Genomic DNA, 16,333 nt, shown 5'->3' on the forward strand with positions numbered 1-16,333 from the left:
GAGAGATGTAAACGGTGAAGAGGCAAATGAAAATGGGGAGAATTTCCTTCCAGACTGATTTATTGAAATATGCCGAATGGTTTGTTGTTTCTGTTTATCGTTTTTATCGCAAACATAAAAACCGCTTCACACATCTCAGGTTGCACAACTGCTTGTTAGAGGTGCCATATGGAGCTTTTCTTGTTTACATTCAGTCTTACTCACAGCATTACTTGCGCATGTGCACGAGACAAAAGCCCGTTCTCCTTCAGTGACTTGTCAAGATTTTGGAAAAGCAGTATCCCAACCATGGGTTATGGTTTTAAAAAAACAAGTTCCAAGGATCGGTGTGATGTGGTTACTTCTTACAACGAGCAAAAAGCCTGGCAGCAGGGTTTGTATAGGTTTTAGTCTTTGGATGTTTCACCTGCTGATACCTGTGTTGGATATCTGGAGGAGATAAAAAGCATGTATGACCACGTGGGAAATCTGCCACGAAAGGAACCACCTGGTTAAACTTCTTATTTGGACAAAGCAGGAATATTAGGCACCTGGCCATCAAAACTCTGAGCCAATAGTAACACCTAGGTTGCGGGCCTCTTTTTAACACGATTAGAATAGGGAACCACACTAGATGAGAGACTGTTAATGCTGGTAGTAGTGGGGCTATATGGCTAAGATATTTGGACCAACCGCCTGAGATACAGCTTTTAAATCCCACGTAGGAATGCAGTCATAAAGGACAGAACATTGCTTTCAGGGTTGACAGAGAGGTTTCATGAAGTGAGTTTCATCAAGGTCTCTGACTGATGTGTTAATGTGCTGCAGAAGCTTCACTTCACTGTTTTGTTGTAAAAGTAATTGAGACATTCTTTACCTTTCTCTGGGGAGGATTCGACTGGCTGAATGAGCGAGGGAGCAGTCACAGTTTATAGTTTCGAGAAGGATTCTTGGATTATGACCCTATTTAGTGATCAGCTCTGCTAAACGTTTAGTGAAGTCTGGACTCCATTGCTCTCTGGACCAGGACTAACGTCACATGTGATGTAGACACACGTCAGCGGCATGTTGTTTACAGTTCTGCTCTCGTACTTACCGTATTTTGACATTTTGTTTTACATTTGTGACTTGAGTTATTTATAGGCTTTTCTGAATTGATACAGATGATACAGATCGTGATCACTTGCAGCTTTTTAGTGCTTTGCTTAGCAGTCTATCTGGTCCGTGTGTTTGGTGGTTTCTGTGTGCCATCTGACTGCAACATTTGATAAGGAGAAAGTGTTAAGTTTGAGGCTTGTACAAGCCAGTGTTGTAAATTATTTTTTGTTTTTATAGTTTCGAGAAAGTGGTGCATGATTTTAGGAAATGTGGCTCAGCAGTTGAGAAAAACTGTAATAAATCTGAGCAGCATATGCGTTGGCAGATATTCTTTGGAGAAGTCTGTGATGATACTGGACCAAAATAAATAAAAGTGCTTTCTCTGAGAAAAACGCGAGGGACTGCAGATAGGAGAAAGACTGAGACACTTTCAGTTTGGCCATGCCTATAGTGGCTACCTTTCTATATTGCATTTGTGTTTATATATTAATGTCTGAACGCCAGGGGAGGAAAACTGAGAAAGAAAAAGAAAACAGTTTCATAAAGGACACAAGAAATATTGGAGTTCCAGCCAACAGCCTGCCCCGCAGCCTGCTATGTCCTGTGATTCACCACCACACATGCTCACAGCAACTATACCCAACCTTATTGTGTTGCCATTTGATTTGTATCATGCCAGTGTGTGAAAAGATCCCAGGGAAGAGCTTCAGAGAGGTCGAGGCCTCCCCTCACAGCATTCAGCTGAATAATGGATCTGTGATACGGCATCACAAAGTGCTGTGTGAGTGTGTTTGTGTGTATTTACTGCCTGAAGGCAGGTTTGGATCACAGAAAGTATCTGTGTGAGTATGAGCATGTTGCTACAGTTACTGGTAAAAGATCAAGTACAAACAAGTGCCTTTTTCCAGGAAACAGTTTTAATATGAAACATGGAAAAAGAGCAAAGTGATTCAGGTAAATCAGTAACTTTGCCTTTTAGAACAGACTCCTGAGTACGAGAAGGACACTTCTGGAAGGCTACCCTGCTGAATAGTGAATAAACAAATGCTACAAGGTCATCAGGGATGCATCACGAACAGCGTGTTGGCCCAGAATTTCGCAATCTGTGCATCCCTAGCTTGCATGTGCATGACCATTGCTATGTGGTTCATGATGATGTTACAATGCAAAGAAGATCTCAGACCAGATTCTGCTACAGCCCACCCTCACAGAAGTGAATGAGGAAGCCTGCGTTTGTGCAGCAGTGCAGTTGTCTTTGCGATAGGACCCTGAGGCCCTCTGCGCTTTCAATTAGTCTCTGCTTTCAACTTCACCAGGTCACTCAAGTGAAAAAGTCAATAACAGGACGTTTCCAGCTATTACGCTGACAGTCAGAAGTGTTTGTTGAAGCACACTTTGCTTTTTCAGTCAGAGCTGTGACTGATGAGCACAAAAACAATCGTTCTGAGCCCTCCACAAATAATACAATTATATGATATGAGACTCACATTGAGGAACAGGAGCTCTCTTTTGCAAGTGTTCCATCATGAAAAAAGTATTAAAAAGTATTTAATTAAATGTATTTTCATGTATTTATTTTTATAATGTTGCGGCAAATACAGGCCATTTGTTGCCTGTTGAAATCATCGTTGGGGTCAGCAAGTATAGCCCGTGAATAAATGAGTCCCATAGTGTCTATAGGTTGCATTATGTGTGTGTGTGTGTGTCTGGTGTAAAGTGATTTATTGTACCATCTCTGTCTCCAGGAGAATATCCAGTGCATCTTAATTGAAAGTATTTGTAAAAGAGTGTCTGGTGGTTTGAAAATGCTGACAAAAGCTGATTCGAGGAGAGGAGAGGAGAGGGGAGGAGAGGAGAGGAGAGGAGAGGATATATACACACACACACACACACATATATATATATATATATAACGACAACATAACACACCACACGTGACCATTAGCTTACCTACATGTGAGGCAATCTGGTAAATACAGTACTTTGGAGGATCTTTTTTGTCCTGACTCAATTCCCTCACGTCAAATTATATGTGCATGATATAATGATCTGATTTGAAATGAAGATTACAGAAGCAGAGACTATCTGGAATGGCTTTATGCTCAGATAAAAAAAGAGCTGCTTTCTCGCAGAAACTGTTCGAAGGCTTTGATGAACACAGCAGTGCAGTGCTATAACATGAGATACGTGTAAGGAAAGGGAATGACACGAGATGAAAAGGATAGGTAATACATTTCAGTTGGTGAGAAATAGGTTTGATAGTTTTGATGAACAGTGGGCAAAAGATGTTGGTAATGTCTGATGTCATCTTCTAGTGAGTTTGGGCTGTTTTGAGTAGTCATCGTTTATAATAGCCTGCAGGTTCAGGGACGATTCCAGTGTTTCTGCTAATAGATATAATGCTTTGTAGCCACTGATGTAATGCTTCTACGTGTTGTAGGCTGACATGTTTTATGAACATTGAACTGAATTGATTTAGGGGATTTGTGCTTGATTCATCAGGTATTCAAGTCACTAGATTATCAAAAATACAACATTCCCAAACATTTTTTAAATAGATTTTCTATATAACTATTTCTATATGAAATTACATAAACTGTCATGTAAGATTGTATCCATAATGCATAAAACCTCTTAGTGTGAAGGGGCAATCTTCTCTGTAGGCAGGAAGGGTGAAGAGGTTGAGTGTGTTTGTGGGTACAGTATGTGCGGATGTGTGCATAATGTCTGTGTCAGCATGACTTAGAAAACTTGACAGCTGGACGTGGAGTTGACTACAGAGTAGAGACCTTCCCCTCTGTACCTCCCTGCCCTTACTTCTGTAGCTCATTTCCCCCAATGCTTTGATTTCTGACGTGTGTTGAGCAGCCAGGCAGCTGTGTGCACCAGTGAGCTCCCGGAGCAAAAGAAAAGACATCGAGTCGGCGCCATGTAGCCTCTTTCTCATTATTTTTCGCCAAAACTGTGAATTTGTTTCATGCCTAACCTTTTTCTGGCCATCATGCTCCTATTCTTTTCCCCATGCTGCTGCCATTAATGTTTTATTGGCTCACACTTAACGGGCCCCTCTGAAAGCTCCGCATGCATTTGTAATTTATGATTCCCGTGAAGTGCTGTTAGAGCCATTCTGTAGCGACTGTACCTTCTCACTCATGCTCCTGTGGGGGAAAGAGATAGGGCATTAAATGGCTAGCATCCAGGGTCTGTAAGTAGAGCAGTTTGTATTTGAAGATGTGTTGTGTATGGACGGTCTTCGCCGGAGCTCAGGGAGTGAAATTGACCCGAAAGAAGTGGTGTAAGCTTCTCAGCTGTTTCTCTCTAAATTATAAGTTAACTGTGACTACACAGAGGAGAGCTGCGTCAGCTTCCAAAACTTCCTCAAGCTTCAACATTTTACAAGCTAAGTGGAGAAAAAACAAAGTGTTACTTGAAGTGTGATTGACAGTGTGTTATCTACAATACCTGAATTCCCTGTCTTACCACAGCAAACTTAGTCATTAAGCTGCTCAGATACGTTTTATCCCGCTCAGTCCACTCTCTCCGTGCTCATTAAATCTGTTATGTGCTTTTCTGGATTATTTCATGTACAGTGGAAACTGCTTACATTGATCAAGAAGCTTGGGACAGAATGATTCATATAAAAAAGCTGTCTGAATAATTCTCTTACAGTAATCAAGTAGTCTGCTTTATGTGTTCAACTCGGGTTTGTCATACATGACAACATATGAAAAAACAGCTTAAAACTACGTCAGTATACCTAATTAAAGCATTTTTGTTGGAAACACTGCATTGAAATCATGACTGTTAGTGTTACTAACTAACTGTACAGTGTTACTGTTAGCATCGTCTTCTCAACAAACTGCCTAAAACTAACCAATAAGATGCAGAAGCAACAATTGGTTTTCCTCCAACTACCTCATGTAGTGTCCTCAAACCACAAGATATACCAGATATCGATAATGTCTCCGTTACTGCCTAAAGTGCTGGAATCAGTATTGGCCAGTACACAAATCTATGCATACCATGTAATTTATTTATTAGAAACATGACCCCGCTTCTTCCCAGCAGCGTCCTGTACAACTGTATGCAGCTAGTATGTAGCTGTTAATATATATCAGATTGGTACTCTGATATGGTACTGCTACTGGTAATGGCTGATACACAAAGTTCAGGTGTCAGAATCATAACTGGATAGAAAAAGTAGTATTGGAACATTTTTAGTGCATGGGGGGATAAGAGCACCTGTGGTTGAATTTGCCATTTAGATGGTAATCTGCAAAAGTAAATTTACAAAATTATGAAAAAAATTATAAGAAAGAATCTTCTGCGTAGATGCTTGCCCTCCACATTGTTACCGGCTTCTCCTCCGGTGCTTCACGTCGGGATTTTGATATGTAGCTTTCCAGTTAAACACAGATCTTCAGCTGTTGTATTCCCTCCTGACCGGCCCGCTGTTGCTCTTCTTGAGTTATACTCCTCCTCTGGAGCCACTCTATGCTGCCAGAATCTATGAGCTAGTGGGAGCAGACATTAGAGAATTCTTTGTATGCCTTAATACTTGTGTGGAGAGGATCTTTAAATAGAAAATAAAGTGAGGACTTCTGCCCTTTGGACATTCAGCCTGTGTGTCATGTTTTTCCAGAAAAATAGTTGTAATTTCCACATTAAAATCCTTCCTTCTCCCTCACTAAAAGTACCAGAATACATGAAAATGTGAATATATTGCTGCGGGTTTGTTCGACGAAGTGTTTGTGCACTGGAAGCCTCAAGTTTCCACATTACGCTTGTGTAAGCTGAATATTGGACCAGGACTGGCTTCGAAACTATCTGTAATGTCACAAATTATGCTCGTAGCTCCGCCTCTGAAAGTCAGATTTTCATTGAGCACAGAGAAAACTGACACCTTCAGCAATGTGTGTGAAAACAATGTCAGATTCTGCACATACATCGTTCTACACAGTGAAGCTAAAACATTTAACAAGGGGAAAAACATTTTTGTGACTGGAGGGGGACTTTAACAAATCCAACATAATTATTAGTGCAATCAAGCCTGACTAACCACCTGAAATCCTCACCGCAGTGCTTTCATGAGCCCCTTTTTCTGGGTCACTAAATATTTATGAAGCCTTCGAGCACATTGTGAGTTGTTTTCAGTGACAACAACAACAGGGAGAAAGTCTTTTGAGACTCTGATTCCTATCAGAGCACACTTACAAACCAGCTTGCAGCTCCACTTGCCTGTGAATATGTATGAGATTCCCCCTTTGTGACTCTCGGGGAGGTAAATCAACGGAACACGTCAACAAAGGCCGTATCAGTGTCTAAGTGCTCTGCTGGAAGATTAGCAGCATCTTGTCGGGGTTGAATATCTTCTGTTTCTCCTCGTGGATCGGGGGAATTAAAGGGTAAGCAGCGGCTCTCAGGAACAACTAAGAAGGGATGATGGTGGGAGCAGGCTTTTGAGGGTTGCCGTGGCAGCAGGTGATATAATCCACACCGGAGTACCGGGAGGCCGACATGTGGGTCACTGAAGAACATCTTGACCTCGTCTTTTCTACAGCAGCCATTTCTCACGGAAAATGGGAACGATGCAGGAATATAGAATATAAAAAGGTCAAAAGTCTACACTACATGACTGATCAGCGACAGGGGGTCGCACATTACAAGATCACACATGCAAGACATGACACGGCAATGCAGGCAGTCCAAGTTGTTTGTGCCTAAAACAAGGTGAAAACACAAAAAATTGAGAATTGATTAGGATGCGCATTGTTCACGGGAGCGCGCACTAATCTGCATCTGATTTGGGGCTTGTTGGCGATCCCCAAAAAGCGCCAGTGGTGTGAACTTAGCTAAATGGATTGCAATGTCGGTCTGTTAGTCCGTCCACCACTTTGGTCCTAGTTGGACTCACTGGAGTATAAGCCTACCATTGGATGCCTATCTGAGGCGACATTCTGTCACTGTTCACAAAATCCCCATTGCTACAGGATATAACAGCAACCTCTGAGCTAGCATCCTACACACTGAAAATGGCTAGTTCCCCTAACCCTAACCTGGTCGCTAACAGTTTCACCGTGAACAAGCTAGTAGCTCGTCTTCCATATCTCAAAAATTAGACAGTTTGCAATGATATTTTTATTGCACAGATATTCATAGTGCTCAGTGGATGCTCATGCAGCGCCACAAACAGGTCAATAAGCTCTCACCTCTGTGAGGTATGTCAACATAAATCTTTCTTGTGGTGTATATCAATGAGATTGAACGCCCCTCCAGTTGTGGAAACAGATGTGATGTTGATCAATGAGGTGAAGGGCCGAGGTCACATGGCAGTTCATCTAAGTCACTTCTTGACATAGGTCAGAAGTGCAAATGAGCTACAGGGACATGTAGCGCTCATTGACGTCAAATGAGCAGTTTAGAAGCAGGGCATAAGACACTCTACCAGCTCTACTTTACATAAAGCCAAGTTATTTTTAACTCAAACCAACACCTGTCATCATCTAGACAGAATTTAATTTGATGGTGAGTTGTTTAACCTTTGTACATCCAGCCATCAAGACAGAGTCAAACTCTGACCTGGCAAACTGCACATCGTTTGGCTCAGCTTCCCTCTTCTGTGTGGTGGAGCGGATCGAAGCCGAGATCAGAGGAATGTCTCCCTAAGATGGAGAGACGGAGGGAAGCAAGGAGGGCAGAGGGGGTTAATCCTCTTGAGGGGAGAAGCGAGGCTTCATCAAAAGAGGCCAAAGTGAGGTGGAGACATGCAATATTGATGGAGAGAGGCGAGGGAGAGTGGGGCTGGTGGATGAGAGGAAGAGACTGTTCAGAAAGGTGTTTGACCACAAACGGATACACACACACACCTGAGGTTGTTTCTTTTCAAGTTGTTTCCATCTTGGAAAAGGTTTAAATTTAAGCACTGTCACTTATGATTTCTTGTTTTTCATTTCCAGAATAAAGTGCTGAGCATTGACGGAGTCAAGGTGAAGCTTCAGGTAAGAATTCATCAAAACAAGTGTCTATAAGAGTCGTCGTCAGGAGAAAGGTGTCAACCAAATAAGAATCAGACTCCAACCCCTGAGGCATTGTAGCCACCTGTCAGATCTTGTTTCCAACCCCACCTGTCTCCAAGATAAAAGCCTATTTTAGCTTTAGTGTTGCCTGCTGTTTACTGACCTTATTTTGTGAGGACAATCAATGATCTTGATACAAAAAGTACCTAAGGGTTAATTCGGGCGTATCTATCTCCATGAAAACTTTCCATTAGGCTTCAAGTTCTTACTTTCTCCACACTTCATCCAAGAACTGCTGTCCATACTGAAAACAACTCAGCATGTTTGATATTTCTGTCAAAGAGAGTAAGTAATTATGTGAATCACTCCTAATGATCTTAATTAGTGGTTCACGGAGGCTGGTGGAGTGGGCCTTTGCCCTGTGATGTATTCATATGGGATTATCGGCTCAAAGTCCGTTTGTAGAGCCTACAAACAGAGAGAGAGGAGAGTTATTTTTCCTCTTGTAATTGCCATTCTTCATTACCGCCACTTGGATCCTGGGGGGACGGTTGCCCCAGGAGGCAATCAGGAGGCAGAACGAGCATCAAAGCTGATACGTCTCAGCGAGAGAGAGGAAGAAGAAGAGAGAGTGTCCAGAAAAGAAGAAGAAAAAGAATGACTAGTTCGTAAAACAAAAAAAAACAAGTGCAGTCAACCTTCACAGGTCTGTTCTAGGGAGAGAAGAAAACGTAATTGCCACTGGAGCAAATTGTGATGAGAGACAGTAATGCCTGATGGGGAAAAAGGAGGACTTAATTAGCTTCACTTCACTGAGGTAGGACAATAGGACGAAAGGCATCGAATATGGCTGATTCATATTCAATAACATGACCCAGACTGAGCTACACATTAGGAATGATGGGAAAAATAAATATACAATACATGCCGTGACCTTAAATCTGCACAAATCAATATTTTTATAGAAAGAATGGAAATTACTGCAAGTGATGTAAGAGGGGTTGCTTGTAGCGATGCACCCACAGAGAATCACTGTCTGACCTTGTGTTTCTCTGCTCTACAGAGTGTTTTAGCATCTTTTAGCTCACTGTTTTGATTTTACAGCCTTCAGCTTTACTGTTTCAGTTTACTTCGATCAGTCAAGTCATTGACCCTATTCACACAGTGGCCATTTTCCACGACGATGTCATGTTCCGGGTGCTAACGGCTTGTCAAATATGTTGTTCTACCTTGAAATATAGACCAGAGTCTTTCCAGATTTACCCTACCCATTTTCTTTTCCGCTGCAGATCAATCAGGCAGTGGTGAAATGATAACAACTTGTCAGTTTCCTTACATTTATAGGACTTGCATCCTGGAAAACATCAGCACCACATTTGCATGATGTCAGTGGAAAATGGCTGCCATGGGAATATGGTCTATGTCCCTGGGGAGTTGGTGGAGACCAAAAACAAAAAGCTGGGCTTGGATCAATTAGGTGGAAGTAAACACAACACCTTATTAATGCTAATGTCGCTCCATGTCTGCTGGATGTGTACATAACTGTTTGATAAGATCTTAGACATAATAACTATATGGTGATAATATGTAAATATTGTGTTAACAGCATGTTAAAAATCAGTGAATGCAGCTTTAACTACTGATCCATTCTGTGCTGAACTAAAGACAGTAGACTGTTCAATATCAATTTCCATATTCCAGACTTAATTTCACAGAAGTAAGTTGGATGGAGGGTTCGCAATGAGCTCCAGCAGCATGACTGAGCAAACAGAGGACTTATTAAAAAAGACAGAAACTTCTTCCTCTACTCAGTGATTACCCTCCTCTCTTATTCTCCGCAGATCTGGGACACAGCCGGACAGGAGCGGTTCCGCAGTGTCACTCATGCCTACTACCGTGACGCCCATGGTGAGACACTGGCACACACATATACACACTCGTGTACAGTTCTGAGATTGTTGTACTACAGAGGATTTACTTCGGACTGTAAAAGCAATCTCTATTTGCTGTTATTCTTCAGACACTTGACATCCAGCTCAGGCCGGTGTCCTATGAGGCAGATTATGGCCTCGTTGTAATTTTAGTGTTACTTTTAGTGTCTAAGATATATACACATATTATACAGTACACTGAACACTTTTCATGTGCACATTAAAGAACAATGAAATGGGGGATCCTCCTTAAGATGTTGTTTTGATGAGGTTGTTTTTCTTCCACTGTGCAGAATTATAAATTGCTAAGGTTTTATAACTCTTCTCCAGGGATGTAGGAACAACACATTGAAGATTCATGAGACTCTTTGATGATCTGTAATCAGTCATCACCAATGCATGCGTGTGTGTGTGTGTGTGTGTGTAAGTATTTTTGTGTGTATCTTCTCTTTATTCATCCTGTCATTGTTAGCCATGGAAGTTCATTTAGAAAGCTCTTAGCAGAAACACTCATTGTTGTCTAACAAAGCTGGTAACCAAGGCAGAGCTGCTTTTTAGTAAACCGCCTCAATGAAATTCACATAACCTGGTGAATGAGGCACAAAACCTGGACCCAGAGCAATACAAAAACCAACCCAGTCACCAGAATAAATGTTGGTAATGCACGTTTCGGCAAACAGGGATATGTTGAAACTTCTTTATGTTGCAACTTTACGTTTCTTAATGTTCAATTTCATGATCTGTTAGGTTTAGGCATAAAAACAACTTGGTTAGAGTAAGGAAAAGATCATGTTTTGCCTGAACTGGTTCTGTCACCATAATAAAGGCTGAAAAATGCCATCTTTGACAACGACATCTCTTTAAAAATATCCAGTGGTTTCAGGCTTGCAAATGTTGAAAAGCAGTCTCGAACAGTGGTCTCTGGCTTGGCAGCTCTCTCGTCTAGCTGTAACGCCGCCACCACCTCTCACACCTCTGGACATGAAATTCCGCACATATGCATCTAATTCAAGCTGGATATGACGAGAATTGTGGAAATGCTAATAGGCTAGTACAAATTTGAACATATCCATGGTTTGCAGGGATGTAAAATGCTTTATTCTGGCGACTGGGCTACAATAACACAGGTCTGATTAGTCATCTTTAATCTTTTTTTCAGTTGATTTTATGTCAGGAGAAGCTAAGTAAGCCTTACATACAGGGTCTGTTATCAACAGTTAATCCTGATGGTTGATAATTGATTGACAGACTCAAGTAGCGGAGGGTATAACTAGATTATGCCTCATCAACTGAGTCTTTGTTCTGTGGGGTTCCCCAAGGCTCTGTTCTTGGCCCACTGCTGTTTGCTTTGTATTGTCCTCCTCTCAGGCAGATAATAAGCAATTTTAAAGATATCTCGTACTATTGTTATGCAGATGATATTCAATTATACATTTCGTGTAAGCCTCAACTCTGTAAAAGATTGGATGGCTGATAATTATCTACAGCTAAGCAGTGACAGAAGTTCTCATTTCTGCCCAGAATGGCCTCGTCCCAAAAGTGATAGAAAGTCTTGGCTCTTTATCCTCCTTTGTTAAACCTACCCTCCGTAATCTAGGCGTTTTAATGAGGAAGACCTTGAGTCTTGACCAAAATGTAAACAGTTTGGTGGCTAAATTCAGGCCCATTTTGTCAAGACCTCAGTTGGAGATGATTATTCATGCGTTTATTTCCTCTCAATTATTGCAACTCTTTTCACTTGTCTTAGCAAGACTTCCATTAATTGCTTACAAGTGGCTCAAAATGCTGCTGCCAAACTTCTGACAGAGTCCGCCAAAACATCCCATGTTACACCAATCCGTATGTCTTTACACTGGCTACCCATCAAATTCAGAATCCAGTTCAAGATCCTTGTAATCCCATGTAGAGCCTTGCATGGTCAGGGACCTGCAATATAAAATAAGTAGGACTCTGAGGTCCTGAGATCAGGGTTTGTTATCTGTTCCTCGCTCCAGGCTAAAGACAAAAGGAGACTGTGCTTTTGAAGTAGTAGCTCCTACACTCTTAAAGTAACTCCCATTGGACTTGGGCTCTGTGGACACTATTGGCACATTTGAAAAGCAGCTGAAGACCAAATTGTTCACTTGTTTTGTTTATTTTTTGTTTTTCCTCTTGTTTTAGCTGCTTGTCTGCCTTTAATGGCTTTTTGCTCTGGCTCTTTATTTCTTTTGTGACGTCTGTTCTTGAAAGGTGCTATATAAATAAACGTATTATCAATACAAGTGAAAGCCAAGGATTATTATACAGGACCAGGTGCAGAGTGTAAATACAATTCTTTTGTGGTTAGCAGCTTGATATTAAAGGGGCACTGGGTAGTTTTGGAGATCTTTCTCTTCTGTTTAAAATTTCTTCCCCAAAACTACACAGTGCCCCTTTAAATGAAATGCGCCTGGAAGTCCTGAAGGATTTCACCTTTACTCACTCTTTCCAAGCAGGGATGACTCTTCTTTGGTACTTGATATTCACACAATGTTGCAGTATGTGTTTGCTATTTTGTCCCCTCATATGTATGGAGGACGCATTAGCTCGTTTGGTCTTTTAATCTCTTGAGCAGTCAGAAATCCCTGTGGGATCAAAGGGAAGTTTTACTGGATATAGATCTGTGTGGCCATATATTCTATTAAACTTTATGCACCTTTAGCAGGGACAGGTTGTGTGTGAATGTGGGTGTGTGACCGACTCTATGCATACGTGATCAAATGAGTGTCAATGATCAGTGTCTGTGTAGTATCATCATTACTTACGTCATGGTTTGGCAGTCAGCCTTCATGATTAGAGCAGGATTTATTTGTCTCTGTCTCCTGGAGGAAGGAGACCAAGGAGGACTTTTAGCAGGTCCTTTTTCAGGAACGACACCCAGGAACACATCTCCCTCTGAAAACCACATTGCACATCTTTGCAGTGCAGCCTTAGACATCTCAGTGTCATGATTTTCAATTACATTTCCATTACTACCTTGAGGCGTATCACAGTGTAAGCTGCACCATCTATACCACAGAGCACAGTTTAACATCAAGGATCTCCACACATCGTCAGAGATGTAACCTTTTTAAATGCACCTCCTCACCTGCCTGTTCTAAGAGACCGAGTGAGACTGAGCCTCTGGTGTTTCTGGAGAAAGAAAAAATATTTAGGATAGCATCTTAACATCAAGCATTACTGATAACCCCATGCGAGTACCACAGTGAAAAATACTTCACTCATCTCTTGCCCACCCATGTAGATACCAAGCCTTCAAATGTTTCTGAATGTGATTCACTGCGACTTTGTCTAACCTGAACAAACTCCTTTTTCAGCAACAGACTGTGAGTGAGCTTTTAAAGTCTCTTAAGTGTTGAACTGCTGTGGTTTCTCTATCTTTCAGTACTTTGTTCGAATAAAAGCAGGTACATTTTTTGATGTGCCTGCTTGCCTTCATGCTGTGTGTAAACTCTCGACTGTCAGTCTCTGTGGTTTTCCTGTCAACTCTGAAAACAAACTCAAGTTTCTTTTTGCAAAGTGTACTTTCGTCTCTCTTTATGTCCCCACTGTGAACTGATCAAGTTTTTGGGTAAGCCCTGGGGACTATTGCCTGGTTTAAGCTGCACTTCACATCAGTCTACATCCGGGGTTCTCATACTATCACTTAAAGGTCTGCATCTGATTCTGATTCAAGTTCAGGGGTCTGGAACCATTGGGGAGAAAAAAAAACCTTGAATCCATTAACTAACGTTAAAGGGGGAAGTTCTCGTTTTAAACAACCTTCAAGGCACAGTTTTCTGAGTTAAAAGAAGACATATTATGCTCGTTTTCAGGTTCATAATTATATTTTGTGTTACTACTACAGTAGGATTACATGCTTGAGTGCTCAAAAAACACGTCATTTTTCTCATACTGTCCAGTGCAGCAGCACTGTATTCCCCCTCTGTCTGAGACACTACTGTCTCTTTAAGGCCCCCCTCCCGAATACCCAATCTGCTCGGATTGGTCAGCTCAAACATGCCTGACCCAGCACCGCTAATGATAACAGAGCAGCTGTGCTAAGTTAATTTTTGTGCATAATTATGTGCCAAACTAGCTGCAAGGTGAAAATAATGCAAATGCAGAGGCTGGACTACTGACGAAGCATCTCAGGAACAGTGTTTTCTGTGGGAGAGAGGAGCTTCTGTTGTTGCAGACTTTTGACTTTGTTAACTTTTAAGACCTTTTAAATGCATAAGAACAAATATAAAACACTGAAGGAAAGGACAAAAACGAAAAAGCATAATACGTCTCCTTTAAAATGCGCACCTGAATGCAGCATGCAGTTCCTCTGTGTGTGTCAAACTTGGACACAGACAGCAGAGGAGAGAAATATAGATATGGAGAGAAGCAGTTCGCCTGTAAACGACACCAAAACGTGGCTACGTCTCTCAGCATAGTTTTTTTTTTATTAGGTACAAACATTTACCTGCCAGTTTGGCGGAGAGCCTTACGAGATTCGCTCGCCAAAAATATACCCACATTTGGCGCTTGGCGGACTCTGTCTCTGACTCAGACATATTCTTACAACTACATTTACAGGAGTCATAGAAATTGTGAACCAGAGAAAAGGAGACACATCGTGTATCTGCAGTTTAGGAGCTGATGGAAAATTAGCATACGAACCAGGCAGCAACGACACGCAACACTCCCCACGACAACGGATGGCAGCCAATTCTGAAATAGACTTTTCACTCAAATAGTTCAACTTATAACTCAAATTGTTAAGCTTATATGATGAAATGATGAAAACTTAAGGCCGCGAAGCTCTCTTAAGCCGCAAATCAAATTCTGCTCAAGGGCTCAAAAAGAGTTGGGCCAGCTGTGGTTTGCTGTTATATTTACATGCAACAAGGTTTAAGATTCAGCCAACGAATGCAACATAATGAGTGACAAACTTAAGAATTTACCTGCAGAAAGTTTATAACCTTAAACCCTTTTTCAATATTTGACATGCAATTACACACTCCTCCATGAAAGCAAAGGTGAAATATGATGAATGGCGCTAATTGTCTCTGCTATAACTTTTTTAGGGTCTGAGCAGAGCTGAAGGCAGTGAAAATCCAGAGCTAAAGTGTTGTTGCATTCAGAGAGAGTATGAGTGTGGGAGGGTGGAGTGACTCTGAGTTAGGAGAGGCTCAAGAAGAGGACAGAGAGGGAGAGAGAGAGAGAGAGAGAGAGAGAGAGAGAGAGATGCATGTGATGAGGGTTATTTTAGATGTTGGTGAATATGCACTGTATCTGCTGTGTGGGAGAAAGGGTGTAGACAGCCATCAGATATTATTCAGCTCATTTTTTGTGTGAGAAAATTCAGCAATTTATTCAGTTTCAGGATGTTTTTATGCTTATCTTATCTTGGTCTTGTTTATTTGTATAGACCTCGATAAAAGAGAAAACAACTGTCAAGAAACAAAAAACTGATTCAAAAGAAACCTACGAAAAACAAAGCAGAAATGTAAATTACAGGTTTGTTCGGAGAGGTTGTTGGATAAAAATAAAAGTATGCATAACATTTCAGCTCAACAAATGCATCCAGTTTCCAGAGTGAAAAAGAAACAACATGATGTGGATATTCCCACATTAGCTCCCCTTGCACACAGTAATTTTGCACAACCATTCATTTGTACCATCCCAGACTGATGAAGGGCTCTTTGCTCATGGACAAAGGCACCTGTGCTATATCTGGAATCTCTATTCAGATAGATAGTCATATTTAGCTCAGTTTCTTGTTCCACTTTGTTTTTGTTTGTTTTCACCTCTCCTGTAGAAACTAGTCATTATCAAGATGCTTAAGTCAACAGCCAAAGTCAAAGTCAAAGAAAAAAAAAACATAAAATGGCTTCGCGTCATCCAAATCCCAAAAGTGTTATCTATGCTGAAATCTTCACTGCAGCTGCTAAGCTAAAAGCGTTAGCGTGCACCTCGTCTGAAGTGGGTGCCAACCGTGCGTTGATTGTGTAAATAATGTCTTTTTCAAATCATTCAGTGTAGGGGTGAGTAGACAATGATGACTGGGTGAACTTTTCCTTTATGTTTGAGCCCCTGACCAAATCTGGGGGGGAAAACTACCTGGAATACAAAATCAACTATAAACCTCAGGTAGAAGATAACACAACCTGAAGTATCAAATTACTTTTTCTAAATGTATTCAGCAATTACACAATTTCACTGTTTTGTCGTAGGTGTAATTCAGAGGAGTCCATTTTACATCTGATTTTCGTGCGCCCTTGACTTGAAAAGAATATAAATGAACTCAGGCTGAACAATCAT

The 16,333-nt window shown here is 41.2% G+C and overlaps 1 protein-coding gene across 1 annotated transcript in view; it reads left to right on the plus strand.

The window, feature by feature from the left end:
• The window catches only part of LOC141020124 (ras-related protein Rab-26-like), a 55,893-nt gene that overhangs the window by 15,459 nt on the left and 24,101 nt on the right, over positions 1-16,333 (plus strand). Inside the window, exons 3-4 of the mRNA XM_073495182.1 lie at positions 8,034-8,075; positions 9,935-10,001. Of these exons, the coding sequence (XP_073351283.1) occupies positions 8,034-8,075; positions 9,935-10,001 (109 nt within the window). The remainder of the gene's footprint in view (positions 1-8,033; positions 8,076-9,934; positions 10,002-16,333) is intronic.

The sequence above is a fragment of the Pagrus major genome, chromosome 23 (genome assembly GCF_040436345.1).
Source record: "Pagrus major chromosome 23, Pma_NU_1.0".
Classification (NCBI taxonomy): Eukaryota; Metazoa; Chordata; class Actinopteri; order Spariformes; family Sparidae; genus Pagrus; species Pagrus major.